Source organism: Polypterus senegalus, chromosome 8 (assembly GCF_016835505.1).
Source record: "Polypterus senegalus isolate Bchr_013 chromosome 8, ASM1683550v1, whole genome shotgun sequence".
NCBI lineage: Eukaryota > Metazoa > Chordata > Cladistia > Polypteriformes > Polypteridae > Polypterus > Polypterus senegalus.
The window spans coordinates 156,245,426-156,262,835 of record NC_053161.1 but is presented as its reverse complement, the minus strand read 5'-3'; the positions used below and the strand labels follow the sequence as shown (position 1 = coordinate 156,262,835).

General features: G+C 41.1%; 1 protein-coding gene across 1 annotated transcript in view; it reads right to left on the bottom strand.

Annotated features, from left to right (window-relative positions):
- Positions 1–847: 847 nt before the first annotated feature.
- LOC120533175 (gastrula zinc finger protein XlCGF26.1-like) overlaps positions 848–17,410 on the bottom strand; it is a 59,547-nt gene continuing 42,984 nt past the window's right edge. Inside the window, exon 3 of the mRNA XM_039759907.1 lies at positions 848–4,696. Coding sequence (XP_039615841.1) covers positions 3,135–4,696 — 1,562 coding nt within the window. The 3' untranslated portion in view covers positions 848–3,134. The remainder of the gene's footprint in view (positions 4,697–17,410) is intronic.

Genomic DNA, 17,410 nt, shown 5'->3' with positions numbered 1-17,410 from the left:
AGCCTCTCCAGCACAAACTGAATCTGCTGAACATAATTCACACTTGATCTTAGCCAAAGGCCAAGAAGTGATGCCACTGTGGCACCACGCCAGGTAAAGCCACTGCCTTGTGCTACATGCCAACTACAGAGTAAGCATCAACCCGGCATCATCAAACAGATTTTAACAAGCCAAACCGACTAACAAGACTTAAGCTCTCTGACCATGAATGTTGTCACGAAGAAAGTGGCCCATCTGGAACCAAAATGGGTACAAGCCCTGGCAGGCCTAGCTAAAAGCCCCAGGGTTGGCAGAAAGGCAACAAACTTTGGACTCTGGACATGGACAGAATAAGAATGGGGGAGTAATAAAGAAGTTGGAAAATGAATACTACATAAATATATATACTGTATAAATAAATAGCAATATAGAAACTGATCAATTAATAGGCTGCTTACATGATGTGGTTGGAGAGTATGGCTAGTGTCATAGGTTTGGTGGTCTCATTTGCATCACCCCTCAACAGCAGCTTCCTAATCCTGATGTGTGTATGTCATCTGTCAGAATGCAAGAAAAACATTAAGTTTCAGCCAACCTACACGTGGCCTGTGGCCAGTCTGAAGAACTCCACACAGATCTACTCCACCTCTTCTTTCTTCCAGCCTACTTCTCTCAATACACCAGGCCCCTGCAAACGCTTGTTTATTTGTAAACCGGTAAATGAGGGGGCTTACTATTCCTGGCGGTACAGTATACCAGGTCAATGCATGGAGTGAATCCAAGCCCCTGTTCCAAAAATCAAGTGAACAAGTCTGCTCCACAGACAGGGGACATATCAGCTATCAAACCGACATGAACAGATTCTTTTTTTTTTTTTTTATTAAAATTCTAGAACAAATAATTTAATAATTTAACAAATACTAGGCAAGAAAACAATATACAGAACAAACAAAGAATTGTTAGGAACAGAACTACTGTACCAGTTCAGGTACACATTGGCAAATTACATTTTTACTATGGAACATAGCAACATTTTCAATATCCGGAATAACCAAAAGTGAGATGAAAAACACAAATGACAATAAGCACAGGCAAAAAAAATCTCCTATTATAGCCTTTATATGCTTGTATGGTGGAATACATAAAACATAACATGTTTTAGCTTATATTTTAAAAAAAACTGCCAACATAAGGCAATCTGCAGCAGTGTCCAGGTGTCCTAATGCAATCAGCACACTCTACTGCACTCATACTGCAATAAGGGCACCTGGCAAGAATGACGCTGCTTTTGTTGTCCATCAGGAGTGACATTCCATTAATGCACAAGTCATCTGCAATTTTAATGGGGCCACACAGTACTTTAGAACTGCCATGAGGGACAACCCACCGTCCTGCTCTGACAGAATAAATCCATTTTAAATCTGCACATATGTCACTCACATTCACTTTTTGGTGTACGCATATTTTCACACTTGAATACAAGGAAAGTTGTATAAAATGCATATACCTGGTGTGGAAATTTCACCTTGTGGCATCACATTGGTGCTCAAAAATGTTTGGAATTCGGAGCATTTTGGATTTTAAAATTTCAGATTAGGGATACTCGGGCTGTAACTAAAAAGTGACAAATATAGTGGAAGCGCGTATTTGAATGGTCTGGGAAGAAATGGGATGCAATCACCAGTTGCTGGTAATTAATGATATTATTTTTTTTGTAACAGTCGTGTAGTAGTGATCTTTAAAAAATATAAATATGTAGTAACTGCATCCTCTCATCTGATTCTTTTCATTTGGGAAAAAGTTTGAAACAGAAAATCACAATTTATATCACAATCACCATACTGGTCAAAAACATCACAAATACTTTTCCAATATCATACAGCCCTAATCCTGGACAATGCAGATAACAAAAGCCACATTTAAATTTTCATGAGTTTTGAGAAACGTTCAGAAGTTTGCAAACAATTTTCAGATTCGGGTTTACAATGTTCTTAGTGCTACAATCCTTTTGGAAACTCACCCATGTACAGTACTACCACTACTGGTGAAATGCTTATCCCTTTCACAACAGCAATATGCCTTCCTTCAGTGTTTTGTTTCTCCCGACTGGTTTATTTTACACACAGTGAAGAAAACAGTAAACCTCAATCACTCATTTTTATATAGTTGTTTACTGCTATTCTCTTAAATTATTAGTGAGAGCTCTTCACTTGTCTTGTCCAAAGTAATGACTTCTGTTGTACTTCATAGTGTGTTATGGTAATTTCCAGGGCATCAAGATGGGCCTGGAATTTTATTTAAATTAGGCCCGTGGAAATCAGCAACACTTGCACAATTTTGGTGGCTCTGTTTCATATGTGGTCTCTCTATTTGCCCCTTCCCGACCTTTACTTTGTCTCTGTGTTAACAGAAATGAATAGCCACCTGGCACTGACATGTAATTCTTTGATTCCATTTATTATGTAGGCTTTGTCCGACTGATTCTCTTTAACAAGTATGTCTGGTTTCCAGCCTTTAATTTTTCAGTCAATTAGAATTGGTGTGTCCCACATGCCTGGCACCTAGGATGTACCCTCAGTGTCTGACAAATGTTGGTCCAGTGCAATAACCTGTTTTCTGCAGATTTTCCAGGTATGGAGTCTATCAACTTCCTAGTGTCTTTGGTGTGTAAGCCTTCATCCATCAGAACCTCACAGCCAGAAAAGTTAATTTCTGTGACTCTGTCTGGTAGAATCCCCATTAGCCCATTTCTCAATTTTTTACTATTGATGCACTGAAACAACCTGGTGCAGCTATGATTAGGTGATTATCCACCCTTACTCATCTAAGATGAGAGTGCAAAGCTGGCATATTGATCACTATATCTGCATGTTTTTCCACTTGTTTTTTTTAATTTTCTGTAGGTCCAATATTTAACAATCTTCTGTCTAGCAAGTGCTGCTGCCTCTGTTTGTGCATAAGGTACTGGAGTTCATTTGTGCCTTTTTACTATGAATTTTTCCATGTATCCAATAGTTGTTCCTCACAGAGAAGTGTCTGCCACAGTCACAGCAGCAATAAGGCATATCTCCAGTGTGAACCCTTTTGTGGATCTGAACGTTGTTTCTGACGATCCACATTCAGAACATGAGAATCATTCATTCACATTCAGAACATCAATGTGGCTTCTCTCCAGCGTGAATTCTTTTGTGAATCTGAAGACTGCGGCGGCCGGAGAATAGTTTACCACATTCAGTACAGGAATGCGGGTTGTCACCATTGTGAATTTTTATGTGTATCTGAAGACTTCGATTTTCAGAGAATCGTTTCCCACATTCTAAGCAGCAAAATGGTTTCTCTCCAGTGTGAATTCTTTTATGAACCTGAAGATTACTATTGTTGGCGAATCGTTTGCCACATTCAGGACAACCATAAGGCTTCTCTCGAGTGTGTACTCTTGTGTGAGTTTGAAGATTGCTATACTGAGTGAATTGTTTGCCACATTCAGTACAGCAATACGGTTTCTCACCAGTGTGAATTCTTTTGTGAGTCTGAAGACTGCGATTGCTGGAAAATAGTTTGCTGCATTCAGAACAGCAATATGGGCTGTTACCATTGTGAATTCTTACATGCATCTGAAGAGTTCTATTTTCAGAAAACCGTTTCCCACATTTCAAACAGCAATATGGCTTATCACCATTGTGAATTCTTTTGTGTATATGAAGACTGCTGGTCCTGGAGAATCCTTTGCCACAATCAGAGCAGCAGTATGGCTTTGCTCCAGTGTGAATTCTCTTATGCATGTGAAGATTGCTACTGCAGGAGAATCGTTTTCCACAATCAGAACAGCAATATGGGTTCTCACCAGTATGATTTCGTATATGTATCTGAAGATTACTCTTCATGGAGAATCGTTTTCCACATTCAGAACAAGAATATGGTTTCTCTCCAGTGTGAATTCTTGTGTGGGTCTGAAGACTGGTCTTAGTGGTGAATTGTTTGCCGCATTCCGAACAACAATATGGCTTCTCTCCAGTGTGAATTCTTTTGTGGATCTGAACACTGGTACTGTTGGAGAATTGCTTACCACATTCAGAACAACAGTATGGCTTCTCTCCAGTGTGAATTCTTTTATGAACCTGAAGATTACTATAGTTGATGAATTGCTTACCACATTCAGAACAGCAGTGCAGGTTCTTACCATTGTGAATTTTTTCATGTGTCTGAAGACTGCTGTTCCTCGAGAATTTTTTTCCACAATCAGAACAAGAATATGGCTTCTCTCCAGTGTGAATTCTTGTGTGGGCCTGAAGATTGCCATTTGTTGAGAATTGTTTGCCACAGTCAGTGCAGCAATATGGCTTCTCACCTGTGTGAATTCTTGTGTGGATCTGAAGATGACTACTAGCAGAGAATTGTTTTCCACATTCAGAACAGCAGTATGGCCTCTTTCTGATCTGATCTTCATTGTATTCATACTTGCATTGAATATTTTTGTTCAAATCTTCACAGATATTCAAAGCTGCTGAATCTGACGTTTGTACCTGTTGTCTGTTGTTTATCATGTCAGTCCTTGTTAATTTCACACTGTGGAAATATGTAGCTCTTGAAGTGGCAGGTATAAAACTCTCCGATCCAGACTTCAGCATTTTTCCATCATGTAATGTGTGCTGTTTTCTGCACTGAGGGAAGGTCTGAATAAATGATGATGGAGAGACATTACCACTCTTCTGCAAATCTGTAGAAATACATAAATGTAGAATTTTAGGTAAATACAATATGTATAGAAAGTGATAAGATTTTGGGCAACCATTCAAGTCCAAATCCTACTGAAGAAAAAAAAAAAAAACAAACTTAAAACAACCCTCCAACCAGGTATTTTTGTTTCTCTTTTCATCACACATTAGTCTGACTGATACTCTAAGTCTCAAAAGTGACAAGCATACTTGGAACACACCAAGACAATGAAGACTACAAATTAAAAAATATCTCTCTATATATAAAAAAAATTCCTGGAATGGAAAAGCAAGGTGATGATACGTCATCTTCTCAGAAGTTCTTGAAAGACATTTTAAAGACCCACGAGACAAAAAAGACTCACCGTGGAATGTCTTACGGGGACCGTAAACATTAGACTTGGTGCCAAAAGATTGTCCCAGGGCAGTCTCGTGGGGATGTGGAACATAAGATTCTTTCAAGACACACCCTTCTTATCGAATAAGAGCAAGGACAGCAAGCAAAACATTCAGTCATGTAAAGTCAGGTGGCACACACAGATCCTGTGCTCTCAGCAAAGAAGAAAGAGCAGTGTGGAGAAAAGAGACCCAAGGGGCAATACATATGCAGAGAAAGATACAGAATATGAAAGCAGTAACAGTCGAAAGTATTGTAGCGTCCCAGCCAAGCTGAAGCCTTTTTTGTTTTAAGTGACTGTTAGGTCCGATCGAGGGAGGGCAGAGTGCAGCACGGCAGACTGATAGCTGTGTGCTGATTGATGTGGTATGGGAGAGGCGAGACCCGTGGGAGGAGGGGTTGGAGAGGGTGCTAGAAAATTGTGTTTGCGGTTATGCAGTCGGCGATTGATAAAGTAGAACTTTTGTGACACTTTATTACGTCAATCGCTACAGTATCAAAAAGCACAGATCGCACTGATGCAAACAAAAGGAAATTAGTTTAAGCCAGAGAATTGAAAGTTTGACAATTGACAAGACAATTGAAAAATGAAGTTTAACTCACATGCATTTATTGGTTACAATGCAAAAAAAAAAAAATGAACTGCTGATGTGGATCATTTTGTCTGTGCTGAAATTCCAAACACAGAAACCTATCCTAAATTATGGTACAAAGTCATTAAACGCAAGTCTCACCGACCGAATTTAAAAGATTCAGCATATTGGGACATGAAAGATTCCAAATATTGTTTTTACAGAAGCTCTGAAATCAAAAAGTGAAACTAATGAAATAGTAATAATTCAAAGAAAAAAAAAAATCTTACAAGTGTGTATCCGGAAAACCAAATACAGGGCTTGGCGAGTGATGCCCCCTAGAATATTTTTATATATATATATATATATATATATATATAGTGACGGACAGCCGGGTCCCATGCCCAGCCGGGACGCCTCTGCTGCATACGTCCCGGGGGAGCCATCATGGACATGGCAGTACCTCCCCCGGGGCGCTTGGGGGCAGTCTCCCTGGCCATGGATCTCTCCTCAATCTTCCCCGTGGCTCCATCCACAGCAGCCCGGCTGGGAGATGGGGTGGCCGCTAGGGGTGCTGCAGAGAACCAGCCACCACACTGGACGGTTTATCAGCCCCACCCGGAGGTGCAATTAAGACCAGCTGGTCAGGCACATGGAACACTTCCGGGTGGGGTATAAAAGGGCCTGCCTCCCAGCAATCAAGGCCAGAATCGGGAGGAAGAGGACGAGGTTGCCTGGGAGGAGTGGTGGTGCCAGGAAGCGTTTAGTTTTTTGTGTATTTTGTGCTTTGGACTGTGTTGGGCCTGTGGGACACGGCGAAGACGTGTGCCCACGGCTGAAGAAGTAGTAGACCGAGAGGGGGCGTCCATCCTGGTTATGCTGGAGGCCTCGGGTAGAGGGCTTGGAAGCCCAGCCCTGTAGGGACCCGTGGCCACCGCCAGGCGGCGCCCCAGTGCCTGATTATCCCGGGAGCCCGGCACTTCCGCCACACATTTACTAATTGTAAATATTGTACAAATAAACGTGTGTTGGGTGGAACTATGTCCGTCTGTGTGTGTCCAGGCCAGCGTCACTATATATATATATATATATATATAGGCAGGTGTGAAAAAATTCTGTAAACAAAGAATGCTTTCAGAAATATAAATAATGATTGTTTATTTTCAACAATTTACAAAATGCAAAGTGAGCGAACAAAAGAGAAATCTAAATCAAATCAATATTTGGTGTTACTACCTTTTGCCTTCAAACCAGCATCAATTCCTTTAGGTACACTTGCACAAATGTAGCTATGCACACAGACATCTTGCGTGTGTATGTCTGAATAAGAGAGTCATGGAGCTGCAATTTTAAGAACTAGACATTAGATGGCAGCAGAGCGGCTGATCAGGACAGGAATATAATACAGGGGGGGAACTCGTTTTTGGGGTGGCGGAGACGGACGGGGAACGGACTTGGAGAGTGAGGGGGCGGAGGAGATAGACTTTTGCGGGGAGGAATAGACTTTTGCGGAGGAGAGAGAGAGAATCGACCTGGAGGAACCGGTGAGAGGAGTGATTTTATCGAAGCTTCGAGGGGGCCATTGGGGATTATCGGATCACTGAGGAGCGTCTGAAGCCCGCGTCTTCCAGAACCCAGGAGTGGTGAGTTGTATATCGCACAATTATCCCTATCTTTACTTTACTCTATTGTGGCCACCTATTTGGAGAGTCCAGTTGGAGGACAGATATCTTTTCGGTGGATTACAAATGCTCCATTTGGAGATAGAGTGCTCCAACGATAGAAACAAAGGGCCCCAACGCTGTTTTCTTTTTGTTTGTTTTCCTGGTATCACTGGCCAGTGAGGTGGGAGGGGAAGAAGGTTTCCTGAGGGACTGGGAGCATAAAGGGAGCTTTTATTAAATACTGCTTGCTTAGAGGCACAGGTTATAGGATTGTATATATTATATTTGCATAAGATACTTATTACTGTTTATTAATTTTCACTGCACTGTTGTTAAGCTTTTATTCTATTTTCTTTGTTTGGGACACCATTCAATTGAGGGTGGCTCCTTTGAATAAAATAGTTGTTGTTGAAGCTTTCCCTGTTGGTGTGTTGGACTGGGGACCTGGTGGAGTGTGCCACTGAGACGGAAGGAGAAGACCTGAGTAATTATAATATATCAGCAGCACCCTAGGGTGTCATTGCTACAGAAAGTCAGGGATTTTGTAGGATTATAGTCAGGTGTATGATCAACCAATTATACCAAACAGGTGCTAATGATCATCAATGTCACATGTAGGTTGAAACACAGTCATTAACTGAAACAGAAACAGCTGTGTAGGAGGCTTAAAACTGGGTGAGGAACAGCCAAACTCTGCTACCAAGGTGAGGTTGTGGAAGAAGGTTTCAGGTCATGGCAAGATTGAGCACAGCAACAAGACATAAGGTAGTTATACTGCATCAGCAAGGTCTCTCCCAGGCAAAGATTTCAAAGCAGACTGGGGTTTCAAGATGTGCTGTTCAAGCTCTTTTGATGAAGCACAAAGAAACGGGCAACATTGAGGATCGTAGACGCAGTGGTCGGCCAAGGAAACAGTGCAGCAGGTGAAAGACACTTCAGGCTTATTACCCTTCGAAACTGGAAGATGTCCAGCAGTGCCATCAGCTCAGAACTGGCAGAAACCAATGGACCCAGGTACACCCATCTACTGTCCAGAGAAGTCTGGCCAGAAGTGGTCTTCATGGAAAAGTTGAAGCGAAAAAGCCTTACCTCCGACATGGAAACAAGGCCAAGCGACTCAAGTATGCACGAAAACACAGGAACTGGGGTGCATAAAAATGGCAGCAGGTGCTCTGGACTGACGAGTCAAAATTTTAAATATTTGGGTATAGCAGAAGGCAGTTTGTCTAAGGGCTGGAGAGAGGTACAATAATGAGTGTCTGCAGGCAACAGTGAAGCATGGTGGAGGTTCCTTGAATGTTTGGGGCTGCACTTCTGCAAATGGAGTTGGAGATTTGGTCAGGATTAATGGTGTTCTCAATGCTGAGAAATACAGGCAGATACTTATCCATCATGCAGGCGTATGATTGGTCCCAAATTTATTCTGCAGCAGAACAACGACCCCAAACATACAGCCAAAGTCATTAAGAACTGTCTTCAGCGTAAAGAAGAACAAGACGTCCTGGAAGTGATGGTATGGCCCCCACAGATCCCTGATCTCAACATCGAGTGTGTCTGGGATTACATGAAGAGACAGAAGGATGTGAGGAAGCCTACATCCACAGAAGATCTGTGGTTAGTTCTCCAAGATGTTTGGAACAACCTACCAGCCGAGTTCCTTCAAAAACTGTGTAAGAAAGTGTACCTAGAAGAATTGATGCTGTTTTGAAGGCAAAGGGTGGTCACACCAAATTTTGATTTGATTTAGATTTCTCTTTTGTTCATTCACTGCATTTTGTTGAGTAATGAAAATTAATGATTAACACTTCCATTTTTGAAAGCATTCTTTGTTAACAGACATTTTTTCACACCTGCCTAAAACTTTTGCACAGTACTGTGTGTGTGTGTATATTATATATATATATATATATATATATATATATATATACACACTGTGTGCACAATTATTAGGCAAGTGAGTATTTTGACCATATCATCATTTTTAATGCGTATATTCCAACTCCAAGCTGTATTAACTTGAATGCTTATTGGATTTAAGCACGTCAGGTGATGTGTATTTGTGTAATGAGGGAGGGTGTGGCCTAAGGAGATCAACACCCTATATCAAGGTGTGCAGAATTATTAGGCAGCTAGTTTTCCTCAGGCAAAATGGGCCAAAATAGAGATTTAACTGACTCTGAAAAGTCAAAAATTGTAAAAAGTCTTTCAGAGGGATGCAGCACTTTTGGAATTGCTAAGATATTTTTGTGTGATCACAGAACCATCAAACATTTTGTTGCAAATAGTCAACAGGGTCGCAAGAAACGTGTTGAGAACAAAAGACGCAAATTAGCTGCCAAAGATTTGAGAAGAATCAAACGTGAAGCTACCAGGAAGCCATTATCCTCCAGTACTTTCATATTCCAGAGCTGCAACCTACCTGGAGTGCCCAGAAGTACAAGGTGTTCAGTGCTCAAAGACATGGCCAAGGTAAGGAGGGCTGAAACCCAACCACCACTGAACAAGAAACATAAGTTGAAACGTCAAAACTGGGCCAAGAAATATCTGAAGACAGATTTTTTTCAAAGGTTTTATAGACCAGATGGATGGACCTGTGGATCAGTAATGGGCACAGAGCTCCACTCCAACGTGGAGGTGGGGTACTGGTATGAGCTGGTATTTTTAAAGATGAGCTAGTTGGACCTTTTTGCATTGAAGATGAACTCAAAATCAACTCCCAAACCTACTGCCAGTTTTTCGAAGACACTTTCTTCAAACAGTGATACTGGAAAAAGACCATGATTTTTATGCAGGCCAATGCTCCATCACTTGCATCGAAGTTCTCCACTGCGTGGCCAGGCAGTAAAGGCCTTAAGATGAAGGAATAATGACATGGCCCCCTTCCTCATCTGACCTAAACCCTATCGAGAACTTGTGGGCACTTCTTAAACGCTAGATTTACGGGGGAAAAAAACAATACACCTCTCTGAAGAGTGTCTGGGAGGCTGTAGTCACTGCTCCACAAAAAGCTGCTCGTCAACAGATCAAGAAACTGACAGACTCCATGAATGGAAAGGCTTATGACTGTTATTGGAAAGAAGGGTGGCTATATTGGTCATTGATTGATTGATTGATTTTTTGAAATGTCAGAGATGTTTATTTGTAAATTTTGAGGTGTTTGTTTATTATTCTCACTATAACAGATGAAAATAAACAAGTGAGATGGGAAAATGTTCATTTTTCCTTTAGTTGCCTAATAAATCTGCACACTAATAGTTGCCTAATAATTGTGCGCACATATGTATTCCCCTGATGATGTTCACACTCACATTTCCGTTGTGAAACATTCAGGTTTCAGGTTTATTAACATTTTGGATTGACTGATAGCACTGTGTTTGTTCCATATTAAAATTAATCCTCAAAAATACAACTTGCCTAATAATTGTGCACACAGTGTGTATATATATATATATATATATATATATATATATATATATATATATATATATATATATATATATATATATATATATAATTATATACACACAGTGGGTACGGAAAGTATTCAGACCCCCTTCAATTTTTCACTCTTTGTTATATTGCAGCCATTTGCTAAAATCGTTTAAATTAATTTTTTCTTTTTTAATACATCTGCAACAATTTCAAAAACTCTTTTTTTTTTGTCTGTCAATATGGGTGCTGTGTGTACATTAATGAGGGAAAAAATTAATTTAAATGATTTTAGCAAATGGCTGCTATATATATACACATATACACACACACACAGAGGTACCTCGGTTTACGTCCTTAATCTGTTCCAGACCCTTTGACTTATACCAAACAGGACGTATACCAAACAAATTTTTCCCATAAGAAATCATGGAAAAATGATTAATCCGTTCCCATGAAAAAAAATTTCCTATTGTTACTGGCATATTATACATTGATGGGGTTGTACAAAATTTAAACACTGCTTAATGCTAAAATACATAAATACAAAAGCAATTAGATGAAATAAATGAAAATTTAACCTCACTTTACTTTTTAATAACGTCTTTGTTTTTCACAATCGTAGATACCGTCGTTCTCGGCATACAGTATGCAGCAACCATGTCCCGGATACGCATGCCACCTTCATACTTTTTAACAATCAATTCAAATTTACGTGAAAAAACACAAAATCACGTTGTGACGATGCAGGTTTGCTGTATGCTTCCACCTGCTGTCGGGGAGCCCGTAAACCCTACACCGTTGGTAATGTGCCTCACTGCTAAGCTCATCGGTAACAACAAAGCAAGGGGAAGGTGAAAAAGTGCAACGTGCTTTTATTAAAACAATTAACAAAACAAGGTGTTCAAATTAAAGTGCAGTGTCCAAAGTTCCAATAAATAAATCCATAAAATCAGAAGTGAAACGTGGAGGTTAAAAACAGAAAAAAATTCTTCTTAAAAACAACGAGGTTAAAATACAGCAGGAAGCATTTATATATATATATATATATATAAAAAAAACACAACAAGAAGCCTGGTGCATTTTTACATGGCGGGCCCCCCCTTCTTTCCCCCTGGGGTTCTCAACAGGGGAGTCGCCCTAATTGCAGCTGACCTTCACTTTGCCTACTTCAGCTGTTTAGTTCACCTCTCCGATACCTGGCTCCGGCAGGCTCCTCCTGACAGTGACTTGGGATTCACAGCGACCTCCTTCCGGTCAATCCTGCTCCATTATCACTCAGCGGGAGTGACCACTACTACTATTCCCCGGGTGTCGGCCCAACGTCCAGGGTCCCTGTTCAGCTGCAACGCGAGCCTGCCTCTGCGCTCGCGCTCTCTCTCTCTCTCTCCTGCAACCTCCTGTCAGTCTGTCAATTCTTTCTTTCTTTTTCCTACCCTTCTAGCCGACTCGAGCTTCTGTTTATCAAGAGGGCAATCACGAATGCGGATGGTCTGTCACCTGTGCACTTAGGTAAGAAACGCCCACATTACGAATCGCCCTGAAAACCGCTTCAGCCCAATACTATCCACCTGCAGAGCCACCACGCACCCTCACCAAGCCACGAACGCGGTGATTATTTATTTTTAAAACTAGCCTTTGACAGGAACTATGGACCCACTATACCACACACGTGAAAATTCACAGAGAGTTATACCGCGGGTTGTTGACTGAATGCTAGCAACTGGCGCACTGATGCTCGTGGGCAGTCGTGGCTTTGTCTCGAGAGAGAGGTAAACAAGGGTAGCACGCGAGTTGTATTCCAAGCAAAATTTTTCGCGTCCAAACAGGACATATACCAAGTTGGACTTATTCCAAAGCGGACGTATACCGTGGTACCACTGTATATATAAAAATATAAATATATACAGTGATACCTCGGTATATGTCCGCTTTGGAATAAGTCCAACTTGGTATACGTCCGGTTTGGACGTGAAAAATTTTGCTTGGAATACAACTCGCGTGCTACCCTTGTTTACCTCTCTAGAGACAAAGCCACGACTGTCCATGGATAGGGATCATTATAGACATGGAAACACACATGAAATATGTTATTTCAAATCACGGAATTTCACTACCTATATAGTTCTTTACAACACATACACTGGAACTAAAAGTCAAAATTCTCACTGGTGATGGAAAACTAGGGTCTTCAGGGGCAACCAGAGAGTCACGTGTGCTTTGTGCTGACGTGTGCTTTGCAAACGCTAGAGTCTGTTGAGAGTGTTGGTTTGTTCTGTGGTGTGAGATTTACATTAAAAAAATACATTTTGCTCTTAAAAACTTGGGTTTTGGTTGCCTCTAAGGAACCGTGTGGGAATTTTAAAGCTTTTTCCCTTTAGAAGGGTTTTTTGCTTTTTTCGCCCACAAGAGCAAAAGTAGCTGGGTGTTTGGAAGTGCGCTTGGAAAAGTTATTTGTACTTGTTCTTTTTCTTGTTATCTGTATTTGAATTAGCATCGAGGCGGCAGGGTAGAAAGCAGCAGTAACTGATATCGGCATTTGTAAATAAATAACCGCGTCGTCGTAACAGCGATTCCTTAGTTTAAAGGAAAAGAAAAAAGGCCGCGGCTGACTTCAAAGCAGTAAAAGGTGGAAACTTAGTAGTGCGCAGGTAAGCGGCCTGCGTTAAGACACCGTTCAGGCACAAGGAGCAGTAGGAGCAAATAAGGTAGTAAAGTTTTATTTATTTGTTTATTTTAGATTAAACAGTCCTTAGCGTCCAGAGGCAGAACAGTTAAGTGGGCGACAGCGTATTGGTTCATTAATACGGGGGAATACAAACAGTGCGAGTGAAGAGCTTATAAGTAAGAAGAGCGCAAAGCTAGAAGAGACAGAGAAAAGTAAAGTTAACCTCATAGAAAGGCAGGCAGCTGAGAGGGAGAACAGTACAGGAGCTTAAGGGGGAAAAGGTGTAAAATATCTGTAGCAGATCTTAGTGTTACCATTTAAGTTAAGGAGCAGCTGAAAGAAGAAGAAATTTAATTTTAAGAAAAAAAAATATATAGTTAAGGCAGCTTAGTAATCCCAAATCAAATTTTAATAATGAGGCCAGTGCAATGCAAGTCCTGTTGGATGTTGGACTTTTTAGATGATGGTTTGGAAGAGCCAGTTGTCTATGAGGGCTACATCTGCAAGAGATGCCAGCTGATCCAGCACCTCGAGCTCAGGGTCGCTGAACTGGAGGAGGAGTTGGCTGACCTGCGTTGTAATAGAGAATTGGCGGACTTGGCCCAGGTGTCCTTTAGAGATAGTGTGCACCCCTAAGGTGGCGGGGAGGAGATTCCAGACCAGACAGGTAGGAATAGGTGGGTCACGGTCGCAAGGCGTAAGGTAAAGGGTGCACACTGTCCGGGGGCATCAACCCCAGAATTAGAAGTGTCTAACCGTTATCATGTCCTGGCGGAGCTGGACGGTGACTCTGATAATTCTGAGGTGGTAGGCAGGGTTGAGGAGCCCCAACGGGCCACCTCAAAACCAGTTCCCAAAAAGAGAGGTAGTGATAGTTGGGGACTCAATCATTAGGGGATTGAAGCGCAGGTGTGCTCCAGAGAGAGAGAGTCTCGACGGTGTGTTGCCTTCCGGGAGCACAGGTGGGAGACCTCCTGGAAGGGTGGATAGGCTCTTGGCCAGAGCGGGTGGATCCAGTTGTCATTGTCCACGTTGGAACAAATGACATACATAAGGGTAGTCTGTCAGTTCTGCGATCCAAATTCAAAGAGTTAGGTACCAAGCTGAGGAGCAGAACTGACAAGGTAGTCTTCTCCGAAGTTCTGCCTGTGCCACGCGCCAGTCCAGGTAAGATTGAGGAGATTAGAAGGCTTAACGCGTGGCTCAAATCTTGGTGCAGGGTAGAAGGGTATAGGTTTATGGGGCATTGGGACTCCTTTTGGAACAGATGGGACCTGTTCCGCGTGACGGGTTACATCTGAACCGGAGGGGCACCAATGTATTGGGGAGGCGTATGTGTAGGCTAGTCGAGGATTGTTTAAACTAGGGAATGGGGGGCAGGGAGTTTAGGACAGGCCAGATTTAGATCTATACATGGAAGAACAAACAATGGTGTAGAAATAAAAATGCATAGTAATGTAAATTTTAAGCAAACACGTAAAGATAGAAGGATTAACACATTAAAAATAGCTTGCCTTAATGCTAGAAGTATCAAAAATAAGGTAAGTGAGTTGGAGTTGTATGTAGCAGAGCACAATTATGATATTATAGCAATAACGGAAACCTGGCTAAATAACAAAGATGGGGATGAGTGTAACATAGAGGGATACACATTTTTAGGAAGGATAGACAGAACAGAAAAGGAGGTGGGGTTGCTGTTTATGCCAAACAGGAATTAAATGTAAGTCATCTTCAGTTGGATGATGAGCCCCATCTTAGTGAGGACATGTGGCTTCGCCTGGAAAATATTAGGGAAAAGGTCTCATTTTAGGAGTGTGTTATAGACCACCCAATTCAGACAGTAATTTCAGCACACATCTTTTTAGTAATATTAAAAAGGCAAGTTTACAGGGGGATATTATAGTCATGGGGGACTTTAATTATCCAAATATTAACTGGGATAACCTTACAGATGGAGGAGCACAAGAGCAGGAGTTTTTAGAAGTAATCGCGACTGTTTTTAACACAGCATGTTAAAGCACCAACAAGGGGTGAAGCCTATCTGGATTTAGTATTCTGTAATAATCAGGATAGAATTGAGGGTGTAGAGGTGATTGAACCACTAGGGTCAAGTGACCATAATGTAATACAATTCTCAGTATTTTGTAAGAGTACAGATGCAAAGACTAAAATTGTTAAGTTGAACTTTAGTAGGGCTAATTTTGAGCAGATGCGACAAAGTCTAAGTAGGATAGACTGGGATAAGCTTTTAAATGTGGAGACAGTCGAGGAGCAGTGGAACAGGTTTAAAATGTTTTACATGTAATGCAGGACAGATACATACCTAAATTTGGAAGTAATAGGAAACTAAAAAATCTCCACGATGGATTAATAAAGATTTAAAAAGAAGTTGCAAAGGAAAAACTGCTGTATAAGGCATATAAGACTAATGACTGCAAAGAGAACCGTGCGTATGAGAACATGAGGGCAACCATTAAGAAGGATATCAGAGAGGCTAAAAGACAGTTGGAGAGGAATATAGCAGATAAGGCGAAAGAAGACCCCAAGAGATTCTTTCAGTATTTTAGTAGTAAAAGAACAGTTAAGGAGGAGGTCAAGTTCATCAGGAATAGTAAAGGGAATTAAAAGATACAGACAATGAAATAGCAGATGCCCTAAACTTACATTTTTCTGAGGTGTTTACAAGTGAGCAAGTGGATAACCTGCCAGAGGTAAACACAACTACTAAGGAGGTACTGAGGGATTTGGAAATTGTAGAGGGAGAAGTGCTGCTCAGATTAAATAAGATGAAATCAAACAAATCACCAGGCCCAGATAATATTTATCCTCGTGTTCTTAAGGAGGCTAGTGAGTACATATATAAACCCTTGACACATATTTTTAGGAAGTCACTGTGCACTGGAGAGATTCCAAAGGACTGGAAAATGGCAAATATCATCCCATTATATAAAAAGGGTGACAGGGCAGATCCAAGCAACTATAGGCCAGTAAGCTTAACAAGCATCACAGGAAAATTAATGGAAGGAATTATTAAGGATAAGATTGAGCAACACATGACAAGGACAGGAGTTATTCTGAACAGTCAGCATGGGTTCAGAAGGGGAGGTCGTGTTTTACTAACATGTTGGAATTCTATGAGGAGGCAACAAAAGGATACGATCAAAGTGGAGCTTATGATATTATTTATCTGGACTTTCAGAAAGCATTTGATAAGGTGCCACATGAGAGGTTGGGCATCAAGTTAAAAGAAGTGGGAATTCAGGGTGATGTTTTTAGATGGGTGCAGAATTGGCTCAGACACAGGAAGCAGAGGGTGATGGTGCGAGGAACCTCATCAGAACTGGCGATGTTAAGAGTGGTGTTCCACAGGGGTCAGTGCTAGGGCCGCTGCTATTTTTAATATATATAAATGATTTAGATAGGAATATAAGTAACAAGCTGGTTAAGTTTGCAGATGATACCAAGATAGGTGGATTAGCAGATAATTTGGAATCCGTTATATCATTACAGAAGGACTTGGATAGCATACAGGCTTGGGCAGATTTGTGGCAGATGAAATTTAATGTCAGTAAATGTAAAGTATTACACATAGGAAGTAAAAATATTAGGTTTGAATACACAATGGGCGGTCGAAAAATCGAGAGTACACCTTATGAGAAGGATTTAGGAGTCATAGTGGACTCCAAGCTATCAACTTCCAAACAGTGTTCAGAAGCCATTAAGAAGGCTAACAGAATGTTAGGTTATATAGCACGATCTGTGGAGTACAAGTCCAAGGAGGTTATGCTCAACCTTTATAATGCACTGGTGAGGCCTCATCTTGAGTACTGTGTGCAGTTTTGGTCTCCAGGCTACAAAAGGACATAGCAGCACTAGAAAAGGTCCAGAGAAGAGCGACTAGGCTGATTCCAGGTCTACAGGGGTTGAATTATGAGGAAAGATTAAAAGAGCTGAGCCTTTACAGTTTAAGCAAAAGAAGATTAAGA